Source organism: Polyergus mexicanus, unplaced genomic scaffold (genome assembly GCF_030449975.1).
Source record: "Polyergus mexicanus isolate NDT 795.1 unplaced genomic scaffold, iyPolMexi1.0 SCAF_13, whole genome shotgun sequence".
NCBI lineage: Eukaryota > Metazoa > Arthropoda > Insecta > Hymenoptera > Formicidae > Polyergus > Polyergus mexicanus.
Window position 1 is genome coordinate 3726032 of NW_027223333.1, and position 27282 is coordinate 3753313.

General features: G+C 31.7%; 2 protein-coding genes across 6 annotated transcripts in view; one reads left to right on the top strand and one right to left on the bottom strand.

Annotated features, from left to right (window-relative positions):
* Positions 1 to 23419, top strand: part of Kank (kank) — a 79634-nt gene extending 56215 nt beyond the window's left edge. For 2 of the 4 annotated variants that reach the window (XM_070305592.1, XM_070305593.1), the window contains exons 5-10: positions 7110 to 7216; positions 7605 to 7685; positions 8292 to 8522; positions 11946 to 13189; positions 16345 to 16948; positions 19553 to 23419. In XM_070305592.1, coding sequence (XP_070161693.1) covers positions 7110 to 7216; positions 7605 to 7685; positions 8292 to 8522; positions 11946 to 13189; positions 16345 to 16948; positions 19553 to 19999 — 2714 coding nt within the window. In that variant the 3' untranslated portion in view covers positions 20000 to 23419. Of the gene's footprint in view, positions 1 to 3909; positions 4197 to 4597; positions 4721 to 7109; positions 7217 to 7604; positions 7686 to 8291; positions 8523 to 11945; positions 13190 to 16344; positions 16949 to 19552 lie in introns of those variants that run through there. The other 2 variants (XM_070305595.1, XM_070305594.1) reach the window with 2 other exon arrangements.
* Bet1 (blocked early in transport 1) overlaps positions 1 to 24555 on the bottom strand; it is a 48104-nt gene extending 23549 nt beyond the window's left edge. Inside the window, exons 1-3 of one of the 2 annotated variants that reach the window (XM_070305598.1) lie at positions 24285 to 24555; positions 24009 to 24175; positions 23726 to 23923 (exon numbers count right to left, since the gene is read on the bottom strand). In XM_070305598.1, the coding sequence (XP_070161699.1) occupies positions 23768 to 23923; positions 24009 to 24175; positions 24285 to 24324 (363 nt within the window). In that variant the 5' untranslated portion in view covers positions 24325 to 24555 and the 3' untranslated portion in view covers positions 23726 to 23767. Of the gene's footprint in view, positions 1 to 23510; positions 23924 to 24008; positions 24176 to 24284 lie in introns of those variants that run through there. The other variant, XM_070305597.1, reaches the window with a different exon arrangement.
* Between the last annotated feature and the right edge of the window lie 2727 nt (positions 24556 to 27282).

The window sequence follows — 27282 nt, forward strand, 5'->3', positions numbered from 1 at the left end:
TCCATTTTAGAGAAAATCGCAAAAATTCAATCTCTCATTGTCAGTTGCTCTCTTGAGTTGACTGGCACCGAATGAACTTTCTGCTTCAAGGTTCCTTACATATGTAAATACTTGATGTTATCCTTACGGTGCCAATCAATTCAAGAGAGCAATTAAGAGACCGAATCATAGATGCAGTGCACCAAATATCACTAGAACAATGTCTAGCTGCACTTAATGAGGTCAGCGCTAGATGTAATGCTTCCATTGCTGCAAGAGGACAACATTTTGAACAATATCTGCATTAAATAAATGATAACATAAATAAAATGTAAATAAATAAGTAAAAAAACGAAAACTTGTTTTGTTTCTTTTTTTGTAATTTTCTCCAAAATAGAGCAAAAACGAGCAAACGTCTAAAAGACTTTCTGTCTTAGCTTTTCGGTCCCCTACACGCTTCTGAAGTTTTGCCATTTAAATTGGGAACACCCTATATATATATATATATATAGGGTGTCCCCAATTATATATATATATATATATATATATATATATATATATATATATATGTGTGTGTGTGTGTGTGTGTGTATGTATGTATGTATGTTCAAGATAAGTCTAATAAAAAATTCACCTTAATTTTTTTTGAAAACGATGGGAGATAGCAAAAGGATCCATTATTAAAATTATAGAAAAAGTAGAAAATATACTATAGTGGCTTTGAGTAACCATGAGCATTGGTTTTACACTACAAACTAAAAAAAATTTATTTTTTTTTAAATGGGACTACCCTAATTTGTTTACATAAATGGATTCCTCATAACACAATATTTGATGTAAAAAGTTATAAGGATGGGATGGTCAAAAATTGAATAATTTATGAGATATTGTATACTTTAATTTGATATAATTTTACATAAACTATTAAAATATTCATTTTTTTATTATCTTGCCTTAATACTTTTATGCGCAAAATAATGAGAGGAATCAATTGGTGCAAGAAAAATATATCACATTTAAAAGCAAGATAAGACGCATTTCCATATCGTATTCATGTAACACAATTTTCATTATATGTGAAATTCCAGAGTAATTTTCAATCGTCATCGTTTGTTTAAAATAATAGTAGCATATGTGTTTTTTGAGTTTATATTATTGTGTGTGTATATTTTGATAATACATACATATATCCTTGTACGTGTTAGCCAATATCATATACAGAAATGAAAGACCGAATGCCGAAGTTTTAATTCGCTTTTCTCAAAATAAACGCGGTTGCTCGCAATAATTCTTACGGAGTTTTAAGTACATTAAAACTGGATTACATTAAAATTCCGTAACTCCGTAATTCTTGCATATATCATGTTAATCTAGGTCGACGCATAGTGTAACGCATAGTAGTCACTGTTCTTAGCCATTTCGATGCAACCTTGCCTAGGCAAGGTTACAAAAAAATCTGGGGTGAGTACTTTTCGGAATTTTATCCAGCGCACACAGACACGCGAACACGCACACGACCACGCACACACCAAACGCACACGCGCACACACACACGCACGCACACACACACGCACGCACACACACGCACACGCACACGCACACGCATACACATATATATACAGGGTGTATTCTAAAAAGTGGGAAGTATTGCAATGAGAGATTCAGGATACAAAAATAAGAGAAAAAGTTCATATAAACATATGTTCGATATGACTTTGTTTTCAAATTATGTTTTTTTGGCACTAATTAATTTGTCTCATTATTCAGTACATAAAAGTATTACGGTAAGATTATTGAAAACTGAATATTTTACGAAATATTTTATTTTTTATATCAAAATATGTCAGATTAAAATATAAAATAACTCAAAAAGTACTTAATGAAAAAATACTTTATTATAGTGTTTTGGAAAGCTCTCGATGTCAGCTACAAGAATACTAAATAAAAAATGGGGGTTTCTATTTAAGATTTTAAAGTTGACCTTCACATGACCTTCAAATGATTTTCCAAGGTCAAACCAATGGTACCATCTTATGGCCCCCTCGAAACCAAACAACTTTTGTCTGAAACATTTTTCTCTTCCGGGCTTGGTTTTTGAGATATTTGCCTGAGGAGATTAAAATGGAGCAAAAACGAGCAAATTTCTAAAGGATTTTCTGTTTTAGCTTTTCGGTCCTCTACATGCTCCTGAAGTTTTGCCATTTAAATTGGGGACACCCTATATATATATATATATTTACATTTTTATAATATTAGTATGTCTTTATTAAAGAAACAGTTTACCAAATAATTTTTTAGCAAGTTAATAGTTTACCAAATAATTTTAGGTTAAATATCTATTGTTCTATAATCGCAAGCAAGCAATATTAATGATGCGTACAAGCATATGTAAAAGATATATAGATATACAGATTTAGAACCTTTTAGGCAGGTACGTTATTATAATTCCCTATATATTATTAACTATTACTCGTTTCCCCTTTGCCGAAACTTTTTTTTAAGCAGAATAAACATAATTAAATCTCGTCTTCTCTCGTGAAATATAAAAGTGCGAAATTTTTCAGTCAAAATAATTTAACCGTAAATAAAAACCTGCGAAATTATACAGCAGAACAAACATTTATACAGTGTGACCAAAGTAACATCACTAGGGCAAAATTTACAAACATATTTCTCTATTAATTAAAATCGATTTCATCAAAAGTTAAATGGTGTCATCCTTTTTCTTCTGTATATTTCAAATGTAAAAAAAAAAATGATTTGGTTTAAGAATTTAACTTCCCTTAGATCATTTGCAGTTCTAAGTATGAAATTGATTTAACATTAATCAATTGATTGCTATTTTGTTTAATATTGATCTCTTAAACAATCTTTCTTTCTCCTTTCTCTCTTCTCTCTCTCTCTCTCTCTCTCTCTCTCTCTCTCTCTCTCTCTCTCTCTCTCTCTCTATCTCAGATCATTTGATAAAGATATTTCCCAATAAAAAGAGCGGTATGAAACATTTTTATTTAGATTATTCTCGCGGACAAACAAAAGTTCAGATGCTGCGCAAGATACGAGTGTTAATTTTTTCCTGCAATTAGCAAATTGTCGGAGCATCAAACAAAGAAAAGGCCGGCGCGAAAAAGAAGAGAGAGAAAGAGACCCTCCCCCCCCCCCCCCCACATTCACCTTTAACGCGAACAGCCGGAGCGTTCGTTGTGCCTCGACGGCATCACCAGTAGTGAAACGCAAACTGTTGTCACGCGGTAAGAACCGGGCTATCACGAGTACATATATCAAGCCAAAAACGAATTTATCTTTCTATGAAGCACAATGTGATTATTCTAATCTCTTTCGAGCCAATTTCGGACGAGTCAATCCGTAAAAAATATAAAGATCAGGAATATATAAGAATCGTACTGATCTCGAAGTTATACGTATATGTACATATACTTTCGGTGTAATGTATTTTTTCTCGGCGAAAATGATGAAACCCGCTTCAACGCTTCAATCGGCTTTGTCATCGCAGGAAATCAGGCAAAATTACGAGACGTTGATGTTCCAATTGCCAAATCATAGATCTGTGATACTGTGTTCACGAATGAAATCACCGGTTTTATAGCTGATGATTTGAATTCGATGTTCGCTTAAAAACATTAGCTTGAAATTCTACATGAGAATTATTTTCTATTTTATAAAGAATCGAGTAATCGAACGTAATACATATTTGCAGAGCAATTTAAAATTACTAAACAAAGAAATACGATAATTTATATATTGGCTATGAGGAATAAATTTTATTTTCCCCCCAAAAAATAATCGAGCATTTAATTGTAACAAATCTGCATATATATTGTAAAGGCATTAAACAATAAAAAAAATATTAATCGCTAATTTTAATTTATTTACTCGCAGAATATATTATGATGTTATCAACCGATGATTTGACATAAAAGAGAGAATTTGATGTAAAAGCCAGCATGCAAATATGCGACAATGCGAAATTAGTAAATAGCTAAGGTGCAACAGTAATTGACAGCTTCAACTGGATGCGAAAGTAACGAGTTAACGCAAGCGCTTTGATATGAAAATTATATCCCTTCTGGAAAAGACGCGCGAACGAATATAATCGATCCACAAGATAGTTAAAAATCAATGAATAGTGAAAATGGGGGTAAAGAATTTCATCATGAAGAGGATTCCTTTCTGCAAAATGAAGACGAAGCGGAAATATCGTGAGTTTATTTTGGAAGTAGGCGAAAATATATAATCTTTCGCTCTTGCGAAATTTTTCATTTTTATTTTACATTTATTCGTCGATCTTCGATGCTAACGTTTTCCCCTCGTTAATTTTCGAAAGAGATGAAAAAACTGTTCTCGTCGATTGCGTCACGGTTTTTTTCGTTATACATTTTTATATGCAATTTGCGATTGATCCGCCGGGCTGAGGCAAAATTCGCTATTGTTTATCGTTTCGATTAGCGTCACTAGCGGCGATATAAGTAATTAACAGATACTTTATCTAAATCTAAACAAGTTAAGAGAATCCATTATCAAATGAGTGATATCCCCGCAGCCGCTTCGAATGACCTCGGAGATCGGTCTATATCTCTCTCTTTTTTTTTCTTTATACATTTATATCCGATTACGTTGTTACACGAGGAACGCGCAATGCCTTTTTCCGTGTTCGACAAGTGCATCTGCCTGAAACGTGAACGAATAAAAAATAGAAGTGCCAGGGACGCTGCGAAATCAAAGTGTCAGTGGAATAGAAATTTTTATTTTTCTTGCCATCGCGTTATCGCGACGTCACGATAAAAAATTCGATTTGTCAAAATATTCTATAACTATGACAGAACACATTGCATCATTTATATATCTTCTTTTATTCGCGTTTGTTCTTTTTTATATTTGTGACTTCATTTGCATTTCATCAAAATAAAATATTTTTGGATAAAAATAAAGAAACAATTTGTGGTCATAGATTATTTCTTTTGAGAACTTAATTTTTCAGGTTTTCAAATAAATTTTTGTTTTAATTTATTATTTATTATGATAGAAATTGACAAACGAATATGTAACTTTAAGCATGTGGAATAGAGAGACGGATGATCGTTTTATTAATTTCTTTCTCTCTATCATAACAAATTCTCTTCTTCATAATGAATTTATCGTAGTCTCGCGATTGACACATGATTGGCAATATGTTTCTTTCTGCGAAACTTTCACAGTACTGGAGATCAACATTTAATCTTTTTATTTCGCCTAATCCACATATTCAGTGTACGTGGCGTATAATTCGAGCGTTTTAACATTAATGACAATGTATATATGAGGTCCAATAATCTCATGGACCTTAATTCTAATGATAAGTTTTTCTGATTAATTTAGAAGTAACTTTTTTCTCAATAAGAAAGTGTTAGGGGAATTTATCGCAAACTTTCCATTTCTTAATATTAGATATTTTTGCACACAATACTAACAATAAGTTCGAAATTACAATTTTATTAAAGTAAAAATCCGCTCAAAATTAATAAGATGGAAAAATATAATTTTGTTAGCATTTGTTTTTTCTTTGAAGATTAATTTTTTTTTTTTTTTTTTTTTTTTTTATAGCTTTACAACTATTGGATTGAATAGAAATTTTGTGCCATTTTTTTTGGTTTTCATTTGTTTACAAGAAAACAGTTCGGAAAAAAAGTTTGGTACAAACTTTCCATTCAATTTAATATATTGTCGTGTTATTAAAAAAAATTTATCATAAGATATTCGTGTATTATTAAAATTAAGATTATAGCATGATTTTCGTGCTAAAACTTTTGCATTGTAACGATCGAAATGAGACATGTCACGATCTTGTTAAAGGAATTCGCCGCGATATTTGTCGCATTTCTTTATTGTTCTATTCGAGATAATGCTCTGCTGTGTAATGCAGTTGCGCAATCATCGAAAAAGCATCTCGAACACAGGTGAATATAGCCTATTATTGAGTGTTGCATAAGAATGCATTAATAACAACATGAAAAAAAAATTTAACTATTTTTTTGTGATAAAATGATACGATAAAGAAGATTATTCACGGAACTTATAAAGACTATAAAGAGAGGATATTATTATCAGCTAATTAAATATTTCTTGAGGAAAAGAATACGCGCACGCAAAAATCTTTTATTTGACTAATTTCAATAATAAATAAATCTCAAATCGTGATATTGATTTTCCAAGAATAGGAGGAAGTAAGGTAAAATCTGGTACTTTTCTGGATTTGTCTTCCTACAAAAAATCAAAGAGCCAAAAAAATCTATTGACCGTTAGTAGTCTTTAGTGGACGTTGAATTATGAGAAAATGATTAGTTGCTGAAAAAAAATATTTAGGTACCAAGGATAATTGAATTTTTTGCAAAAGTCAAAATAACTGGTTTTGTCCCGCCGGTAAAATCGGGTATTTATTTGAAAGTATGTAAAACACCAAGCAATTACGAAATCTTAATTTATTTTAATCAAAATACAATACAAAAATGTATTCTATAAAGGAAAATCATAAACTAAGATATCCTCTTGCTCTATATTGCTGCAGGACTTTCTTATTTAATTTCTTAACTTTATGGATCTCAAGAAGCTTTTTTTTAATAGTTTCTTTTTCTGAGTGGCAATCTCCATTTCTAAATGCTTTTTGTAGGAAGACAAAGCCAGAGAATGGCAGTTTTTCCTTTCCTCTCTTCATTATATGAGGTGTGTAGGTATCCGGTTTTACCCCAACACAAGAAAAATAACAAACACGGCGCCCCTGTATATTCCAACGTATAAAGTGATGGTCAAAACTAGTTTGATGTACTCTCTAATACAATATATACAGAATGCAATGCTGCATTTACCGAAACAAATACTCTGTGTAGAAAAAGTCCACGGCGACTCAATTGTTGCCCAAATATCGATCTTTTTTGACCCAAAAATTTTGGACTTCTCTCAAAAAAGAAATATTGTTTGCAGGTGGGCACGATTCATCTTAAAATAATGATGGCGGTAGGGTAGAATGAATCGATTAAAGTGAACGTTCTAATATCGAGCGTTTTGCTAGCGATATTCTTTTTATAAAATATTTGGTGATTAGTTTTCCATGATAGGTTAAATAATTTTTATTACGCTAGATGGCATCAATGGGACAGCATCAGTGCAAAATGCGGCCCAGTTGGCAGATTCCGACAACGCCAGCGTCGGAAGTGGCAACTCAAACTTCAGTACTAGTGCGCTTCAGGTACAAATAAGAAAGACATGTTACAAAAAAAATCTCTGCATATACAATACACGTTTAAAACTCGAGCAATTGAAATTTCTACAGACGTAGGATTAATAATTTGACTTTTTCATCGTTTCAACGTTTGAAAACGCTTGTATTATATGAATTACATTTCTATTTCTATTTTCTTCAATTAATTTAACTAATTAGAGATTTTTTATTATAATGTTAATAATAATAATAATATTAATAATAGTATTTATTTTACGCAGATTTTAATTTTGTTATAAATGAATAAATAAGATATTAAAAATAAATAATTTTTTTTGAAATGCGCAATTTTTGGTGAAAGTTGAAAATACAGAAATAATAGTAATGATAAACTACTTTTTTATACATTGCACAGAATATCAGAGAACAAATGGCGGTGTCTCTGGAAAGAATGAAAGAGCTGGAAGAGCAGGTCAAGGCAATTCCCATGCTGCAGGTGAGTTCTCACTAATTTCATATTCTTCTCCCTCCTATTCTTTCGTTCATTGTCCGACACGTAATTTGCACCCAAGCGAACTCTTCCGTTCTAGCGAGAAACAGGAAAAGGAGTACAAGATATATTCTCACTACTTTATCGCAATCTTATTGTTCCTATTATGAAGATATATCGTTGCACGCTTAATGCGATACAAAACAATAAAATTGTTTTCATATATTTTCGAAGAAATGCAAAGATTTACATAAGCTTATATTTATAATTGCCCATCACAATTATTCTAATAAAAGTAGATCGATGTAAAAGATTATCCAAAAAAGATTAGTATTCTAAAAAAATTAGTAATTTAAAAAATATTAGTGTTCTTTTAATTATTGTATATTTTGGCATACTTAATATATATAAAATATTTTGTTTCTTATTTTACTTACTGGCAAACAAAGAACCTAACTTAAGAATATGCCCAAAAATGATATATCAAATATTTTATTTCTGCAATTTATCGAAAAATAATGTAACATTTCTATCTTTAAAAGCTTATACGCTATTGCTAAGCTTATCTAATCCCATGTACGCACGTGTGATCTATTCTCTTTTCTCTCGCAGGTGCAAGTCTCGGTATTGAAAGAAGAGAAGCGTAATCTTTTGCGACAAGTAAATGAACTGAGTAAAACAAATTCTTGCAACGACACCCTGCATAGGTATCGTAGCCAGTCGTTCTCGGAACAGCACACCACCGCTCTGCGAAATTTGAAGAACACTGGAATCATATATACCAGGGACATAGGAACTATGTGTGGCGTGATGACGAGAGACATCGGGGTGTCACATCAACAGGTGCACGAATGCATATATCTGCTAATCACCCTGCAAATCGTTAATTTATTAAAGCTATATACAATATACATATATACATACATATATATGTGTGTGTATATATATATATATATATATATATATATATACAGGGTGACCCATTTTAACTTAGGTAGCCAAATAACTCGAAAAATAAGCACACTACGAAAAAATGTTTAGAATCAAAATTTTGTCATTTCGAGGGGGACGTACAATGACGTTAAAATGAGCCCCCCCACCCCTTCCCCTGGGCGGTGAGGGGGGGCAAGTTTGAAATCTTAAATGGGAACCCCTATTTTTTATTGCATATTCGGAATCTTTGGCTAAAAACACATACAATTTGTCTGAAACATTTTTCTCGATTCATGATAGATGGCGCTGTAATCGACGAAATTCAATTTCTTCGATTTCTCTTACTGAGAACCCATGCTTACGATTCTGCAATAAATTAACAATAAAAATACCACGTTTTCATTGTTAATACTCGAAATTAGTCTTAAAACAAACTTCTCATTATTTTTTATTACTCATTAATTACTTCTCAAGAAACTGCTTTTAGCGTAACCTGCCCTTTAGGCAACTTGAATGGTGCAAAGTACCGAGACATTTTGGACTTTCCATCTGATGGAGTTCCTCTAAGTATCCCTCCAAAATTTTGTCCATTTAGTGCCAAAGTCACAAGTGTTTATGTATTTTTTTAACATTTGTACTCTGATAAAATTCTGGTAAAATGGCAAATTATACGCCTACAGAAGTAGTCGATATTCTTATAACCTTTGGCGAATGTGGTAGAAATTACAGACTTACTGCCCGTACTTATGCGAAGCGATTCGCTAAAAGCAGTTTCTTGAGAAGTAATTAATGAGTAATAAAAAATAATGAGAAGTTTGTTTTAAGACTAATTTCGAGTATTAACAATGAAAACGTGGTATTTTTATTGTTAATTTATTGCAGAATCGTAAGCATGGGTTCTCAGTAAGAGAAATCGAAGAAATTGAATTTCGTCGATTACAGCGCCATCTATCATGAATCGAGAAAAATGTTTCAGACAAATTGTATGTGTTTTTAGCCAAAGATTCCGAATATGCAATAAAAAATAGGGGTTCCCATTTAAGATTTCAAACTTGCCCCCCCTCACCGCCCAGGGGAAGGGGTGGGGGGGCTCATTTTAACGTCATTGTACGTCCCCCTCGAAATGACAAAATTTTGATTCTAAACATTTTTTCGTAGTGTGCTTATTTTTCGAGTTATTTGGCTGCCTAAGTTAAAATGGGTCACCCTGTATATATGCAGGATGTCCCATTTTAATATCCTCAGGCAAATATCTCAAAAACCAAGCCCAGAAGAGAAAAATGTTTCAGACAAAAGTTGTTTGGTTTCGAGGGGGCCATAAGATGGTACCATTGGTTTGACCTTGGAAAATCATTTGAAGGTCATGTGAAGGTCAACTTTAAAATCTTAAATGGAAACCCCCATTTTTTATTTAATATTCTTGTAGCTGACATCGAGAGCTTTCCAAAACACTATAATAAAGTATTTTTTTATTAAGTACTTTTTGAGTAATTTTATATTTTAATCTGACATATTTTGATATAAAAAATTAAATATCTCGTAAAATATTTAGTTTTTGATAATCTTACTGTAATACTTCTATGTACAGAATAATGAGACAAATCAATTTAAAAAAAATTGTTTTTAAGAAAATTATTTACAATGTATTTTTTTAAACAATTATTTGGTTTTTTTTGGCACTAATTAATTTGTCTCATTATTCTGTACATAAAAGTATTACGGTAAGATTATCGAAAACTGAATATTTTACGAAATATTTTATTTTTTATATCAAAATATGTCAGATTAAAATATAAAATAACTCAAAAAGTACTAATGAAAAAATACTTTATTATAGTGTTTTGGAAAGCTCTTGATGTCAGCTACAAGAATACTAAATAAAAAATGGGGGTTTCTATTTAAGATTTTAAAGTTGACCTTCACATAACCTTCAAATGATTTTCCAAGGTCAAACCAATGGTACCATCTTATGGCCCCCTCGAAACCAAACAATTTTTGTCTGAAACATTTTTCTCTTCCGGGCTTGGTTTTTGAGATATTTGCATGAGGAGATTAAAATGGGACACCCTGTATATATATATATATACACACACACACACACACACACACACACACACATATATATATATATATATGTACAAAATACAAATTCAGAAATTAGATGATTTACATATTCCTTAAAAATATTAGTCACATTGATTAATTTAATAAATTAATGTATAATTGAAATATAAAACAAATAAAATAAAATAATTAAAATAAATAAAATAAAATAAAATAAAAAAATAAAATAAAAAATTAATTGATTTAAAATTTAAATTTATTAATATTGTTAAGATTGTGAATATTTTTTTAATATTTCTTTATTCTTTTGGATTTTTGTGTTGAAGAGCATATGCAATTTTCCGTTTTTCTCTTAATTAAGAATCTCTCGGTGATTATCGATTTGCGTTTGTCTCAAAGTAAATTGTAGTTGCTTCTCTTTGATTAGAAGTGAAAATTGAGATTTAAAGGGCAATACGCATTTTTGACATGTATTCCTATCGTCTCGCGTGTTATTTTTTCACTTCGTCGCCGAGCGAGTTTTACATGCGCGCGTATGTACATACATACTCGCGAAAATATTCATAAAAAGCTGCTTTGAGATTGAAGAATATAAAAATATTAGCTACAAGCTACGATATGTTTCCTCTGCTCAGTACCATGTTGCGTTTCTTTCTGAAACTTCCCAGCTACATCATCGGCAATATAATCTGCTCGGTAATCTGCAATGACTTATAATATTTTAAACGATTAACGGTATATAGACAATAAGAACATGATATCATATTATCTTGTGCAATGTATGTAATAACTGATATATATCAGTTAATACTAATTTTTGGAAAAATCTTTTTCAAGAATTTTTGACCGAGTTAGGTTAATGTATGTATTAATTTTGGTAGGTTAATTGTTTTTAAGGTTTCATCTTTTAATTATTTATTTAATTTACTCCTTTGTTAAATAAAATTATATTAATATTCCTAATTTTTTATTTATGGTTCTATAAAATATAATTATTTTATTTTATACACAAGTAACACGATAGAAGCAATTGGTCATCTTTAACTAAATTTCTTTTATAAATTAATAGAGACTTCTAACTATACTTGACAAAAATCATTAATATTATTAACGATTCAGTAGCCTACTTAAATGGAAATGGCAATGCGCTCAGCTTCAAAACTTATGACTCGTTTTCTAAGCCTTTAGTCAAGAATAGAGAATCAAATACATAGCTTTCCATTTCGAGTTAATAACTAATTGCGCACAATACTTTCTTATTGCAAACAGGTTCGAACGAAAGACATCGGCATGATAACGAGCACGCCAATCAAACCGTCTTTGCAGAAAAGCCAACTACGAATCGAGGAAATCATGCCTGAAATTCAAGATGAAAGCACCGTGCTGGAGGATGAAACGCCAGTGAATTTCACGAATTTTTACAACTCCCAGCATCGTAATTGGAAGTCCAATTTGGCTCGCAGTCAATTGATGTTAGAAGAGATTCTGCCGGAAGTGCAGAAAATACATCTAATGAGGGCTCCTCTTCATATGGAATCGATACCATTTAACCAGAACGATTCAATCAACCGCAAAAGCGAGAAGAAAATGCGTAACTTTGGCATCAACACAGAGAAAAGACCCAGGATTCTCCAATGTAGCCATTTCTTGATCGAAGACATTCCGCCGGAAACGAAGAAAGAAATGAGAATGCGTTCTTGCGGTACAACGACGAGCTTGAGTATGAAAGATATCTTGACGAGCGAGGATACCACACTGCTTGTGGAGGACGCTTTGAGGAGTTACAGGAGTAACTTGGTGAAAAAAACTTCTTCCAAGAGTGTTCAATGCATCATGGAAACATTCAAACTCGAAAAGCGAGATTATGCGGTCCAAGTAGCCGAATTATTCAAGATGCGTTCGCATGTGAGCGTAACCGCCAAGCCGTCGGTAACGGAGATTGGGGTGGAAGTCAAGCTTAATCCCTCCACCAAAAATGTATGTGTCGGACCCGATCCGATGGCGGCACAGCCACCGGTGTCGCTAAATTCAATGAACTCGAGGAGTCGCTCGTTCAACTACGGCGATACGAGGATTAGGACAAGAGCCAACAAATCGGTGGCCGTGACGGTGGACGACTTGGTGAAAACTATCAGTCGAGGTACTGACACTTTCGGTCTCACGCCAAAATGCCGAGATTTCGGCACCTCAACGATGAAGAAGAAGTTCGTTGATGTATCGGTTGGTGACTCCGTCAGGCCGCATATCTCAATCTCTTGCACAGCTAACTATTGCGACAATTGCAAGGAGACGATCAAGAATCTAGCGAAGCAGATCGCAAACAATGCAGAGAACAGCCTAAATCATCAGAATAGCAATATGATATCCAGGATTCCGAGACCGTCTCATATTTCCTTGAACACCGGTGACCATAGGAAACAGTTCAAACGTCAGGATACGTACACGAAGATATCGGCCGTTGGCATAATAAGATATGATGCGGATAACAAGGAGCAATACGACAGTAACAATCGGTTAGTAATTTATGATTATTAATTCTTTTTACACTTTTGTGAAAAATTAAGAATTTAACATGTTTGTCACAAAATTATTTTCAATCTGATAAAAATAAGACTCTTTAAGGGGATCCTTAAGAGAACGCCGGACTCCTGTTTTATCGGCCATAATATATAATTATATTTTTGCAGACCGAAATTTTTTTATTGGTTACATGAAATAAGAGATCCTTTTCCACTATTAAAGTATATACACCAACAAAGTGGGAACATTGCGCTTTTATGTTAAAAACGAAGAAAAGCTAAAAAATTAGTTTTCTTACCAGTTTCTTGCGTCAGGTCATAACAACATTTGCTTAATATAAAAGTTTTGAAGTTTGTATGTACAAAATAAGATAGGTTCGCACTCGGAAATGTATGAAAGAATATAAGTGAACGTTTAAAAAGGTATTTAGAAGCCTAGTAAAAAACATTTTGGTATGCAAAATTTTGAATTTATAAGAATTGGGTATTTTTACCTATTATTTCATATAGGTGGATTTTCCGAAAGTTTACCTTTTTTGGTTGGATTTTTGCGTTTTTCTTCAATTTGCGAGTCCGATTGCCATTTTTAAGTTTCATATTCGTGTTCAGGAGGCAAAAAATACATAAGAATTGGGGGTTATTCTTACCTATTATTTTATATAGATGGGTTTTCCGTAGGTTTATCTAAATTATATATATATATATATATGTTAAAAATATTTAATTATACAAAATAAATAAATTTGCTATATCGTATCGTTAGTTCATATAAGGGGAAACTATATCTATTTGCAGAAAATTATACTTTGGGATTGCTTATATATGAACTTACATTTATAAATTATCTTTATTCTCCGAATTAAATATTACATATACAAATTATTTTTTAAACTCCTTTTTAAAACCTCAATGAAATAAAAAAATAAAAATTAGAAATGATTAATCCATTCCGTTTCCTCGTTTGAAGTAAAATAATTCTAAATTGCTCTTCCTGATATTTAATATTTTAATATTGTAGAGGGCTAATAGGAGCCGTGCGCAAGATAGAGGACGCAAAATAAATCTAAAGATTAAAATTAATAATTCAATATAATGAATTATTAATTGTATATTGAATTATTAATTTTAATCTTTAGATTTATTTTGCGTCCTCTATCTTGCGCACGGCTCCTATTAGCCCTCTACAATATTATTGTTATTTAACATTGTGAGCCTTTAGGATTATTATTTAATATTTTATTCCTATTCCTAATATTTTCTCTATTGTGCGCAGGGCCGCACTTTTCCCGCTCGATTATGGTCCACGCCATCTGTTATTTCCATGGTCGAAGATTGCTATTAAGGGTTGTTTCTTGATAAAAGGAGCGGCAAGAGAGTTGCGAATGATAGAACCGCATGTGACGTAGTATTTCGTGCACTGAACTATATACCATACTGGAACGCGCACGGCTCTGCTGATTGGTGGCCAGAAATATGGGACATAGAGTGTCGCTTCTCAGACCTGTTCTTGTCTATCTAACATGTAACATATATAGACATAGTATATCTAGACCGAGCATCGAGCGTTTGCCTTTATTTAGGGGGTAAAGATGTACATAGAAAAGGATATACTGTTTTGTGCCCCTTGCGTTCTCTCTCGCTCGAACAGAACATAGCGTTCTCTTTCGTCATGCTACGTGCGAGCGAGAGAGAACGCAAAGGGCACGAAACAGACTATGTCTTTTTCTACGTGCACCTCGGTTCCCACTCCTCGGTCTAGATATACTATGTCTATGATCTAACATCTACGTCGACCGGGGGCGATGCGTGGCGCCTGTCGTAGAGTCACAGGCTGGTAGTCGAAAAATTCCAGGTTCGATTCTGCTCGGGTCCCATCCTCCCATATGACTCAAAAAGAGGTTTTCACACATTATCCTATATCCTATATAATGCCTATATTGGTTTATCATATATTGTATTATCCTATCCAATACCTATATTAGTTTATCATATATTAATCTATCTAATACCTATACCTAGTTAATGGTGTATAGACAATTCCTTTCGGAAAGTCTCCCAGCCATATCAGAGAAGAAAAAGAACTACGTCGACCAGATGTACTATTCGTTTTAAAACCATTATCATAGTTTGATGTGCAGTTTTTTAAGATACACTTTACCATTTTTCATATTTATTTTAATTCTCTGCTTTATATTTATTTTAATAGCGAAAGAGTACGCTATGCTACGTGCGAGCGAAAGAGAACGGAAGGAGCACGAAACAGAGTATGTCCTTTTCTACATGCATCTTTCCTTAAATAAAGGCAACCGCTCGGTCTAGATATACTATGTCTATAGCTGCAGCTATCCTTTAGTGGCCGCAGTAGTAGTGGTGGGGGTATAGTGATGCGCGTTTCAGTATGATATATAATAGTTCAATGATTTCGTGCTAGTCGAGCGTATTGGGCATTGGGTGGATAAGTGGGTGGTTTGTTGTCATTTTTTTAGTCCGTGCTTGTGCTCGTGCGCGTGCCGTGTGCGTCATCGAATTCTCTCACGGTGTAAATATCGCATCGGTGCGCGTCTCATGTTGCATTGACGATCTTGCTATGATGAACAAGTGAGCACATCCTCGATCTCGACAGATCGATGCTGCAACAGCAGCAACAATCGCCGCTGCCGCCACAGTGCAACGCACCTTCTTTATTTAATGATCTCGAAGCCGCTGATATTCTATCATATTCGACCGCGAAAGGGTAATATATTTCCCCGCTGTAATCTAATGTTTATTTATAGCGGTTAATGTTTTTATTATTAATCTGACATGACTAGCACTATGTTGAGTTTTTAATATCTCGCGATGTTACATTGACATTATTAGCTTTAATTATTATATAATTTACATATATTGCTTTATAGTTTTTATAACTTATAAGGTTTTTAATTTAATTTTCCACATTCTTTTAATTATATCAATTATTGAATTGTAGCAATAATTAATACATTACAGTAATAATTAAAATGTAGCAATTTCTTTTTGCGTAAAAAGTTTCAAGATTATTAGAAAAAATTAAAAAAAAAATTTTTATATGATCAAATAAATATAACTTGTATGTGTCATCTTTTTTTTTAAATAGACATAAAAAGAAAGTTTTCTTTAAATTTTTTTAGCATTCAGCAATTACAAACTGAGAAAAACAAACATGAAAAAATTGTATCAGAAGAGATGTGTAGTATGGAAAAGGAGGTGGATAATGAAGAGAAGCCTGAGCTACTGGAATCAACTTTATTTCAACCAATCCAAGATAAACCTAGGAAGAAAGTTGAGCCCTCAAAAGAGATGCAAGCTGCCATGAAAGTGCTCAATGACAGTATCAAAAAATCGCCCAGTAGAAACATTTCTCATCAGCTTAAAAATGCTACTAATATCATACAACAAGAATGGTTCAAGATATCTAGTATATCTAGCGCAAATCCATTAGATGTCGAGGATTATTTGGACCGATTCGAAGAGTGCTCTAGTACTCTACTGGAATACATTGTCAACATGACAGATACCAGCGGTAATACGGCAATGCATTATGCAGTTTCTCATGGCAATTTCGATGTAGTATCTATATTATTAGACTCGAAGGTCTGTGACATTAACAAGGCGAACATGGCTGGTTATACAGCTGTGATGTTGGCTGCTTTGGCAGAAGTCAGGAATTCCACACATCGTTCTGTGGCAAATAGATTGTTCCAACTTGCTGATGTCAACATTCGTGCAAAATTGGTAAGGAAAATTCTACTACTATTAAAATGAAAATTTTCCTACTATTAAGAAAAATTGTAAATAAAATTGTACTGTGTAAATATAGGAAAACTTTTTTATATATATAGAGTGGTCGGTAATTCACACAAATGGCAATAAGCTGATTCTTCATCAAAAAATAAATAAATAAACCAATATATACATATACTATATATATATATATATATATATATATATTGTATAATATATGAGGCTTTGTTTTTGATGAAATCGACTTTAAATAAATATTAGTTGAGTACACATGGATTTGACTAAAACTCCGTTGAACACATCTCGATATAAACTCGAAACACTGGAAAAGCTTGAAGATAATCTAGTGAGAAGACCCCAGGATAAATTAAAATGAGATATGATATTTCCTTTTATTAGTTTAAGAATTGTTGGAAATGTGTTGCCTATTCTGTTGCATATAAAGCTGGGCTTGTCTCACTAGATTATCTTGAAGCTTTTCCAATGTGTTTCGAGCTTTTATCGAGATTCGCTCAATGGCGTTTTAGTCAGGTGCACGCATATTTAATTAATATTTAAAATCGATTTTATCAAAAACGAAGCCTCATATGCAAAAATTTCAGTTTGTAATTTTGATTTATTTTTTCACGAAGAATCAGTGTGTTATACATACATACTTATATACATACATGCATACATACATACATGCACGCACGCACGCACGCACGCACGCACGCACGCACGCACGCACGCACGCACACACACACACACACACACACACACACACACACACACACACACACACACACACATATATATATATATAGAGAGAGAGAGAGAGAGAGAGAGAGAGTATTATATATACTTATATACAGGGTGCGGCATTTAAGACAAGCCACCTGAATAACTTCCACAGTTTTGGAGATAGAAAAAATGTTTGAAATAAAAGTTGTATGGTATCGAGGAGGAAATCTTGTGGAAGTGAACATTTTTTTTTAGATAGAGGCGCTTAAGAGATTTGAAGAATCATCTTTATTTTTTTAAGTGAGACCACCCTAAATTTTTAAAACAAATCGATTCCTCACAATATTTGGCACAAAAACTTATAAGGCTAAGATGGCCAAAGTGAATAGTTTACGAAATATTTTGTACTTTATACTCCATACTAAATACTTACTTAAACTCAACATGTACCATATTAAGATTGAAGTGTACAAGGTGATTGAATGTTTATTTACATTCTACAATCCGTATAAGCGATAACACCAGAGAGGACACAAATGTAAACATGAATATTTTACAAAATATTTTATAGTTTATATAAAATTATATCAAAATAAAGTACAAAATATTTCGTAAACTATTCACTTTTTGGTCATCTTACTCTTATGATTTTTTGTGCCAAATATTGCGAAGAATCGATTTGTATAAAAAAATTGGGGTGGTTCCATTTAAAAAAATGAAGATAACCTTCAAATCTCTTCAAAGCGCCTCCACCTAAAAAAAATGTTCACTTCCACAAGATCTCCCCCTCGATACCATACAACTTTTATTTCAAACATTTTCTCCTATCTCCAAAACTGTAGGAGTTATTCGGGTGGCCTGTCTTAGATGCCTCACCCTGTATATATATACTGGGTGGCCCATTTTAATCCATCCAGTCGAATATCTCAAAAACCAAGCCCGGAAGAGAAAAATGTTTCAAACAAAAGTTGTGTGGCTTCAAGGGGGCCATAAGATGGTGACAATGATTTGACCTTGGAAAATCATTTGAAGGTCATGTGAAGATCAACTTTAAAATCTTAAATGGAAATCCCCATTTTTTATTTAGTATTCTTGTAGCTGACATCGAGAGCTTTCCAAAACACTATAATAAAGTATTTTTTCATTAAGTACTTTTTGAGTTATTTTATATTTTAATCTGACATATTTTGATATAAAAAATAAAATATTTCGTAAAATATTCAGTTTTCGATAATTTTACCGTAATACTTCTATGTACAGAATAATAAGACAAATTAATTAGTGCCAAAAAAAACAAATAATTGTTTAAAAAAATACATTGTAAATAATTTTCTTAAAAACAATTTTTTTTTTTATACTAATTGATTTGTCTCATTATTCTGTACATAGAAGTATTACGGTAAGATTATCAAAAACTAAATATTTTACGAGATATTTAATTTTTTATATCAAAATATGTCAGATTAAAATATAAAATTACTCAAAAAGTACTTAATAAAAAAATACTTTATTATAGTGTTTTGGAAAGCTCTCGATGTCAGCTACAAGAATACTAAATAAAAAATGGGGATTTCCATTTAAGATTTTAAAGTTGACCTTCACATGACCTTCAAATGATTTTCCAAGGTCAAATCATTGTCACCATCTTATGGCCCCCTTGAAGCCACACAACTTTTGTTTGAAACATTTTTCTCTTCCGGGCTTGGTTTTTGAGATATTCGACTGGATGGATTAAAATCGGCCACCCAGTATATATGTATATTGTATATATATCATTTTTTAAATATTTTAAAAATATTGATATTGTTTTCAAATGTTTTTATATACGTTTTCTCAAATATTCTTACAAATACTTTCGTTATTTTTAATAAGCATGGACAAACTGCGTTGATGCTAGCAGTATCGCATGGACGTAAAGATATGACGCAGTTGCTATTAGATGCTGGAGCGGCAGTTAATATCCAGGACGAAGACGGTAGCACCGCCTTGATGTGCGCAGCGGAACATGGTCATACCGACATCGTGAGATTGCTCCTCGCGCATCCTGATTGCGATCCGTCTATTGTTGACGTTGACGGCAGTTCGGCCCTGAAGATCGCTCTCGAGGCGAGTAACCGGGACATCGGAGTGCTACTTTACGCTCACGAGCATGTTAATCGAGGCACTAGTCCGTATTCGACTTTGAGGCGAAGCAGAAGAGGTTCCAAACCGACGACACCCACTGGACCATCTCCATCGGCTCCGGCTAGCCCAGCACCATTGCGGCGGCTTCATTCATCCAGCGTTTCTTTAAACACATCGAAATATTCCGCTAAATAATTCAATATTGATTCTCTTCCTCTCCATCCATCATAAACTTTCTTTTCACACATATTATTTGACACATAATAGTGGTAGTAATTAGGGCAAGCAAACTGCAGAAAATAGAAACAGAAAACAGAAACAGAAAACAGAACTTTACATTTAAATGTATAACTTTTACTGTATATAATTTTTTTATATTCTTATGAATTATGACACACACATATACACAATGAAAAAATATGATAATACATTGAAGCTTTTTTTTGTCTAATGATCGATTCGTCTGGACGGAATTGTATTGTATAATTTACCAAGGACCATGCTCAACAATGTATATATCTATTCAGGGTAACATTACAGAAAATCTTGTATTTTACTTTGTAGCAATAATTATAGATACTATTGGACAAATGTTTGATGAAGCTTTCATATCCTTAGTAAATTTGATATACAATAATTTTAATTGTGTAGCACATCCTCGAGGAACACAATTTTTCTCTTAGGCATAGTATGAAAGTACAAGCTGTTCTATACTCATGATGATACAAATCACAGTAAAAAATTCAAACAATTCTTATTTTACCCTGTGGCATTAAACATTCCGAAACAAACGATTGCGATAATCCGAATTTTTATAGTATATAATACACAGGTTTCAAGCCTAATCTCGAATTACTTCTTGGGATCAAATCGTTGACAGAATAATTTTATATCAATATGCATAGGAAGATATTCCATGTGATATATCCCACGTAGTATGCATATCCAAAAGATGTCTAGAAGACATTCCAAAGATATCTTTGGACGATATGATATCTTCGGAATGTCCTCTGAACATTTTTTGGATATGCATACTGTGTGGGATGCATATCCCATACAGTATGCATTAATAGATGCATGTTATAGCAACATGAAATTCTTTATGATTCGACGATTTTTATTCACGAGCGACATCAAATGTACTCGTTATTGTTCTATGTTGAAGAAGAAAAAATGTGTTAGATAGCTATAATATAGATCATGTTAGAAAATTGTATACGTAGAGATAGTAAGTCTTTAAGCATAAATGTCGAAGAATTTATGAAGAAAATTTATGTTTTGAAGTTGTCGGCGTTCATATTGAAATCTATATATTATATATCTAGATATATCTAGATATATATATAAATATGAATAAATATTTAATCTTGAATCCCGAACAAATTGTCAACACAATTATTAACAATAATTACGCCGTGTTCATGTAAGAAGGGGACAAATATATTGAGCGATTTTCTTATAAGGTTGTGAATAGATATAATTGTTTAAGTTCGAGAGATTTAAGTTAATGTTATCATGTTTTTCACTATCTCTGAAAATAATTCTATAACGATTGTTTTTTTTTTTAGAGAGCGTGATATGATTATCCATTATTGCAAGAAAGGACACTAATGCACGAAATCATATATACTATAGGAATCTAGAATGTATATAGTGAAGAGTACTTCTTATTGTTTGTATTGCTTTTATATTTAACACAATACTATTAGTAATAAACTGGGGAACACGACGATTCTAAATACTTCAATTGTTCGTAATATGTTTAATATCCTGTTATAAGAATGTAGTCTAAATGTTTAGTTTGATCTACTGTCTTAAATTTTAATCAAAATACACTCACACATACATTTGATGTATTTTTATATTTAAAAAAAAGATTTAAAAAGTAAAAATCGCCACTATTCTAAAAAGAATAATTAAGCGTTAAAGATGCTACTTTTGGGTAAATGTTTAGTTTGATTTGTTCACCTTAAATTTTGATAAAAAGTACATTTGATGTATATTTTTGCGTAAAAAGAAAGATTTGGAAAGTAAAAGTTTTTTATCTGTTGAGGGCTGGCTTATCTTGACCCACCTCTTATTAAGGTCGGAATACCTATTATTTCAGATCTTTAGCAGAGAGAAGCTTATTGAGAGTCGCTGCGGTCCGTTTTTCTCTTTAATACATACCCAGACAGCACAAGGATGTCCTTAGGACGTCCAAAGAGCATCCAGGACATACATGTAGGATATCCTCAGGATATCCCATTGTAATCCTCAGATCTCCTCTGGATGTCCTGAGGAAGAGTAAACAATAGCTGTATATTAACCTCTGGAGAATCCAGGGAGATCCTGTGGAATATTCTAAGGATTTTTATAGGATATGTTAGGGATATTTTTCGTATGTTTCAAGGAGCAAATTTTAAAATTTAAATATAAATTAAAATTATGTTTTGTTATTTACTGCCAATATTAAAAATCTAATATTAAAAATAGTTCACCGTTCTTTAATATTTGAGGCTTTCGTGCTGTACATGAATATTTTAGGTTTGGCTCCCGGGTTTGAGTTGTGTAATATTTTCTAAACAATCCAATATCTGAATTCCCTATGTTGGGATTGCATCAGAAATTGAACTGATAGAAAATAATTACATTTGTAATTTCCTGTCAGTTGCTCTTTGCAAGCTTTATATAATTCTCATGACCAAATCTCAAATACGAGTTCGCGTCTCGCATAGCGGTAAACAAACGAACTAGCGGTTGAATACTATTGTTTGTAAAGTTTTTGGAATGTTGCGAACAGTAACATTTCTCATGAAATATTAAATAAATAATAATTTTGGATATATGAAAATGTGCGCATCAAATTTAATTATTAATATTACACGAAATTAATGTTAACAATTAATTGCACATGTATATGTCCTCTGGAAGTCCAAAAGACATCCAATATAATAGACAGGGCAGATAAATCCTACAGACATCCAGGGGTTATCCAGTGGACATTTATAGGACATTAATACTTATTATAATACTTAAGATTTCTAAATTATATTAAATAGTCGACACAACTAAAAATAATTATGTATGCATATTAAATTTTTATAAATATATTTATAATAATATCTTAAAACATCCTACAAATGTCCTGAACCGTCCTGGACATATTCAGGATGATCCTGAGGATGTTTTGTGCTGTCTGGGTATGAATTCATATCATGTTTACTATTTAAAAAAAATTCAGTATGATTATTATTTTTACATCAATGGCTATTAGATTTCAATCATTATGTAAATTAGTAGCTACCATGAACATGCCAAGAGTGTTTTTAAATGAGGGATACACTGATGTACACTGATTCTGCACAATGGAATATCCATTGTGCAGAATCATTTTAACCTATTTTATATTCCATTTCAATAGTTGCTTATAACTTTGTTCATAAAATATTTCTACCCAAACTTCATATATCTTTTTCTTATTTTTACTTGTATCCTCCCGCAGTTTGTCGAGTAAACTCTGGGGCATCTTGTATATGCGTAAAGATTCAAAGATTTTTAAAAAGTAAACAATTATCTTGATACATATTCTTGACCATAAAAGATCAATATTTTCAGTTCACAATGCCAAGTCAAACATAACTATCAATTATATCATTGATGAGACTTACTAGCTAAGAATTGCGCTGAATTTAAAAAAAAGAAATAAAATAAAAATTATAATAAATTTTTGAAAAAGTAGTATTTATTTCCAATGTAGAACATATCTCTATGTAGGTATAGTTTAACTAATATATATTTTCATGTACAGATATCAGACAATGCAATCTTAGTAAAATGAATGAACTTTTTTATAAAATAATCCAGAAACACTTAAATCAACTATATAACTTATTTAAAATTTTGCAATTTTGATTTAATTATATTTTACATATATTTTACCTCTCTCTCTCTCTCTCTCTTAACAATAGATTTTATATATAATCATTTAAATCTCAGTACTATCCACAATATGAAAAATACTGCTATAGAAAAAAGAAATAAGTACAAGATATAATAATTGTAGCCTGCTTTTCCTAGACGCAAAATACGTGCTACAGAACCTGATAAGGAACCACTCGTCCTTTCAAAATCATCATCCTGAAATAAATTTTATTTTTTAAATTAAAAACTAAATTTTTTTTAAAATCGTGAATATGTATCTTGAAAAATACAATCAACTAACCATGCTTCTCAATATTTTGTCTTGATATTTTACTTCAGTACCAATATCAATAGACAAAGATTTTAAAGCGTGGATTTTGTCCTCTAGCTCTTCCGTCATTCTTTCATTTTCATCCTCCATGGCATTGTGGGTAGATGTACTTGATAATGGCTTGTAGCCATGACCTCCTGGAAAAATAACAATTATGTGTAAAATAAGATTTTATTTATATATTTATTTATACATTTGCATATTTACCTATACATTTGCATTAAAAGATATATAATCAGAACTTACCAGGATGAGAACGTCGCATATTGTTACCAATCTTGATCATCAATATAATAATCCTAATTATATACAAATATACAATATTTTATTATCTTTCTTTATTCGTTTTCTTTTAATATGACTCAAACGTCATTTAAGTGACTAATGGCCTGTATTTGACAGAAATTGACGGCAATTACAGTATTATCAGCCATTATATGTATTACAAATCATAAATAGTAATAAATAAATAAATAATATGCTGAGAATGCCACTTTGGAACTTGGAGCATAGACTTCTACTAGACTACTAACTTCTACGAAATTCATGGCTCCGAAAAGTATATACACAACACATGCGCACATAGCATACTAAACACTAAAGCGGGGAGCACACGCTTTTGCATAAGCGCATAATCATAAGCATAAGGAATTTGATTGGTCAATTTCCTTATGCATAAGGAAATTGACCAATCAAATTCCTTATGCTTATGATTATGCTTATGCAAAAGTGTGTGCTCCCCGCTATATACTTATGATTATGCGTTTATGCAAAAGTGTGTGCTTTCCGCTTAACGGAAAAGAAACCAGATGGAAGGTAACCAATCAGAATGATTCGGTTTCAATTCCGTTCCGCTTTTTAATCAATAGGTTCCCCATGGCACGGAACCATTACAGAACGGAAAAATTTCTACCTCATCCATATAAAAAATTCGAAGTGTCTACCCAGATTCATTTTGCAACGTACGTTTTTGGCCACAACGAAGTAAATAAAAAGCAATGTTGTCATCAGTACATTATTATTATATGTAAAAATATTATTTTATATTAAACACGTGACACACACTTATAAAATAGATTAGATTAAATTATTCTTATTACAAATTTAAAAAATTGTATATGTGGTATATTTTATTGATTAGAATAAATTCAAATGTGGATATTGCGGCTGGATTGTTTGGCGTGATAAAAATGGACGATTCACAAAAATGTAAGATTCACATGGTTGCTTTGCAAAGTGTAAAGAATTGTTAATGGACAAAGATAGAAATCTTTTTAGAAATGGTATGTATATTTGTGTGTACAAGAGAGGTAATATATATAACAAACCTTATTTATTTGTTTTTTAATAATTGTCATTTAATTTAATTAATACTTAGAATACATAAGTATCATATACAATATTTGTTATAAACATTTAAAATAATTTATTTAGATTCTTTACACTTATTACGTAACACTTTACGTAGGTCACCCTGTATATGAAAGAGACTAGAGATAAAAGAAGCCACGCGAGAGAGACTTCGGAACTCTTTAATATTAGTCATCTCGCTTGCTCTTCCTTCGTTCTCGCTCTCGCTTTGGACGGCTTTCCAGCAGCGAGGATCTTCCCTTATTTATAATACATAAACATAAAATAAAAACTAAAACTTTTATTATATATTTTATCAATGTGAAAATAATTGTAATGGTTTGATAAGATTTATGCGATTAAAATATAGCATCAAACGCGATATAAATCGGATATATCATACATTTAAATATATCATACATTAAATATCATACATTATTTTTTTTTAATAATAAATAAATATTAATAAATACAAATTATTATTTAAAAAAAAAATAAATTTTAGAGAATTTGGATTCAAAATCTAGTTTTCAAAGTGGTAAAGTGATGAACACTTTCTCTTGAACTACTGCGTATTGTTAAAATTTATGTCAACGCTATCAGTGTATATTTATGTAACATATAACATTCTCATATAAAACTTTATAAAGTCTTTGTTTCTAGATTAAAAATATCATTTGTAATTATTCGAGATGCTTTTGTTCAAAGATAGTAGATAAGGTAAAAAATATCTTTTCGTCAGATGTTATTTTTTGTATTAGAGAAAAAAAATTATTTTATTTATTGTACTCGACATTATAAAGATTACAAATCTATACACAATAATTTATTTTGTTTTACAAGGATTGTTTTATTCATTACAATTTACAAGTTTTACTCTAAAATAAATTTAGTTTCTTAAAGTCTAAAGTTTTATTATTTATTTTTCTCTTTTGCGAGAATAATATTTTACATGTGCGCGTATATAAAATAATTTCAATATTTATAAAAAAATATTTCAATACAATAACATATATTATACATATATAATATACATTATACATATATTTTACATTAGATGATATACATATAATAATTATAATAATTTCAATAACACATATATCGTCCATAATATGTTTTAAAATAAAAATAAATCACGCGCAGCTAACATAAGATATTAAGGGGATCCAACAGTGACGAGCGAACTCCGACGGGTTAGCGCCCTCATCTAAGCGTAACTAAAATTATCGATAATACCGACCGAAATTATCGATAATATCAATAATTTTAGTTCCGCTGTTACCGATAATATTTCTGCATGTTTTATGCATATTTGAAAGAGAATTGTGTTCAATATGATGAAATCGGACAACATCGTGTTTTTCTACTGCTCTACTGCCTCGCATGCATATTTAAGCGTATCTAAGCGTATAGATAACAGTATAACATAGACACGTGTCTGCCTTTATTGCATATTTGAACACAATTGCACACATTACTTATATGGACTTATATATATATATGTGCGTGTGTGTGTGCCTTCCATATATCTTTCCAAGAGGAATAATATTTGGCCATGTATGTGTGTGTGTGTGCATGTATTGTTATATATGTGTGTGTGTGTGTGTGTGTGTGTGTGTGTGTGTGTGTGTGTGTGTGTGTGTGTGTGTGCCTTTTATATATATATATACATACATACATACATACAATGGCACAATACATATATATGTATTATAATATATAATAACGGTTATATTGCTAATCTTATATAACTATTAAATCGCATCCGATTCAAAATATTGTAAAGCAACCAGCACACGTAAATTGCCTCTGGAATACTTTTTACAATAACCAGCACACGTAAATCGCCTCTGGGATATTTTTTACAATAACCAGCACACGTAAATCGCCTCTG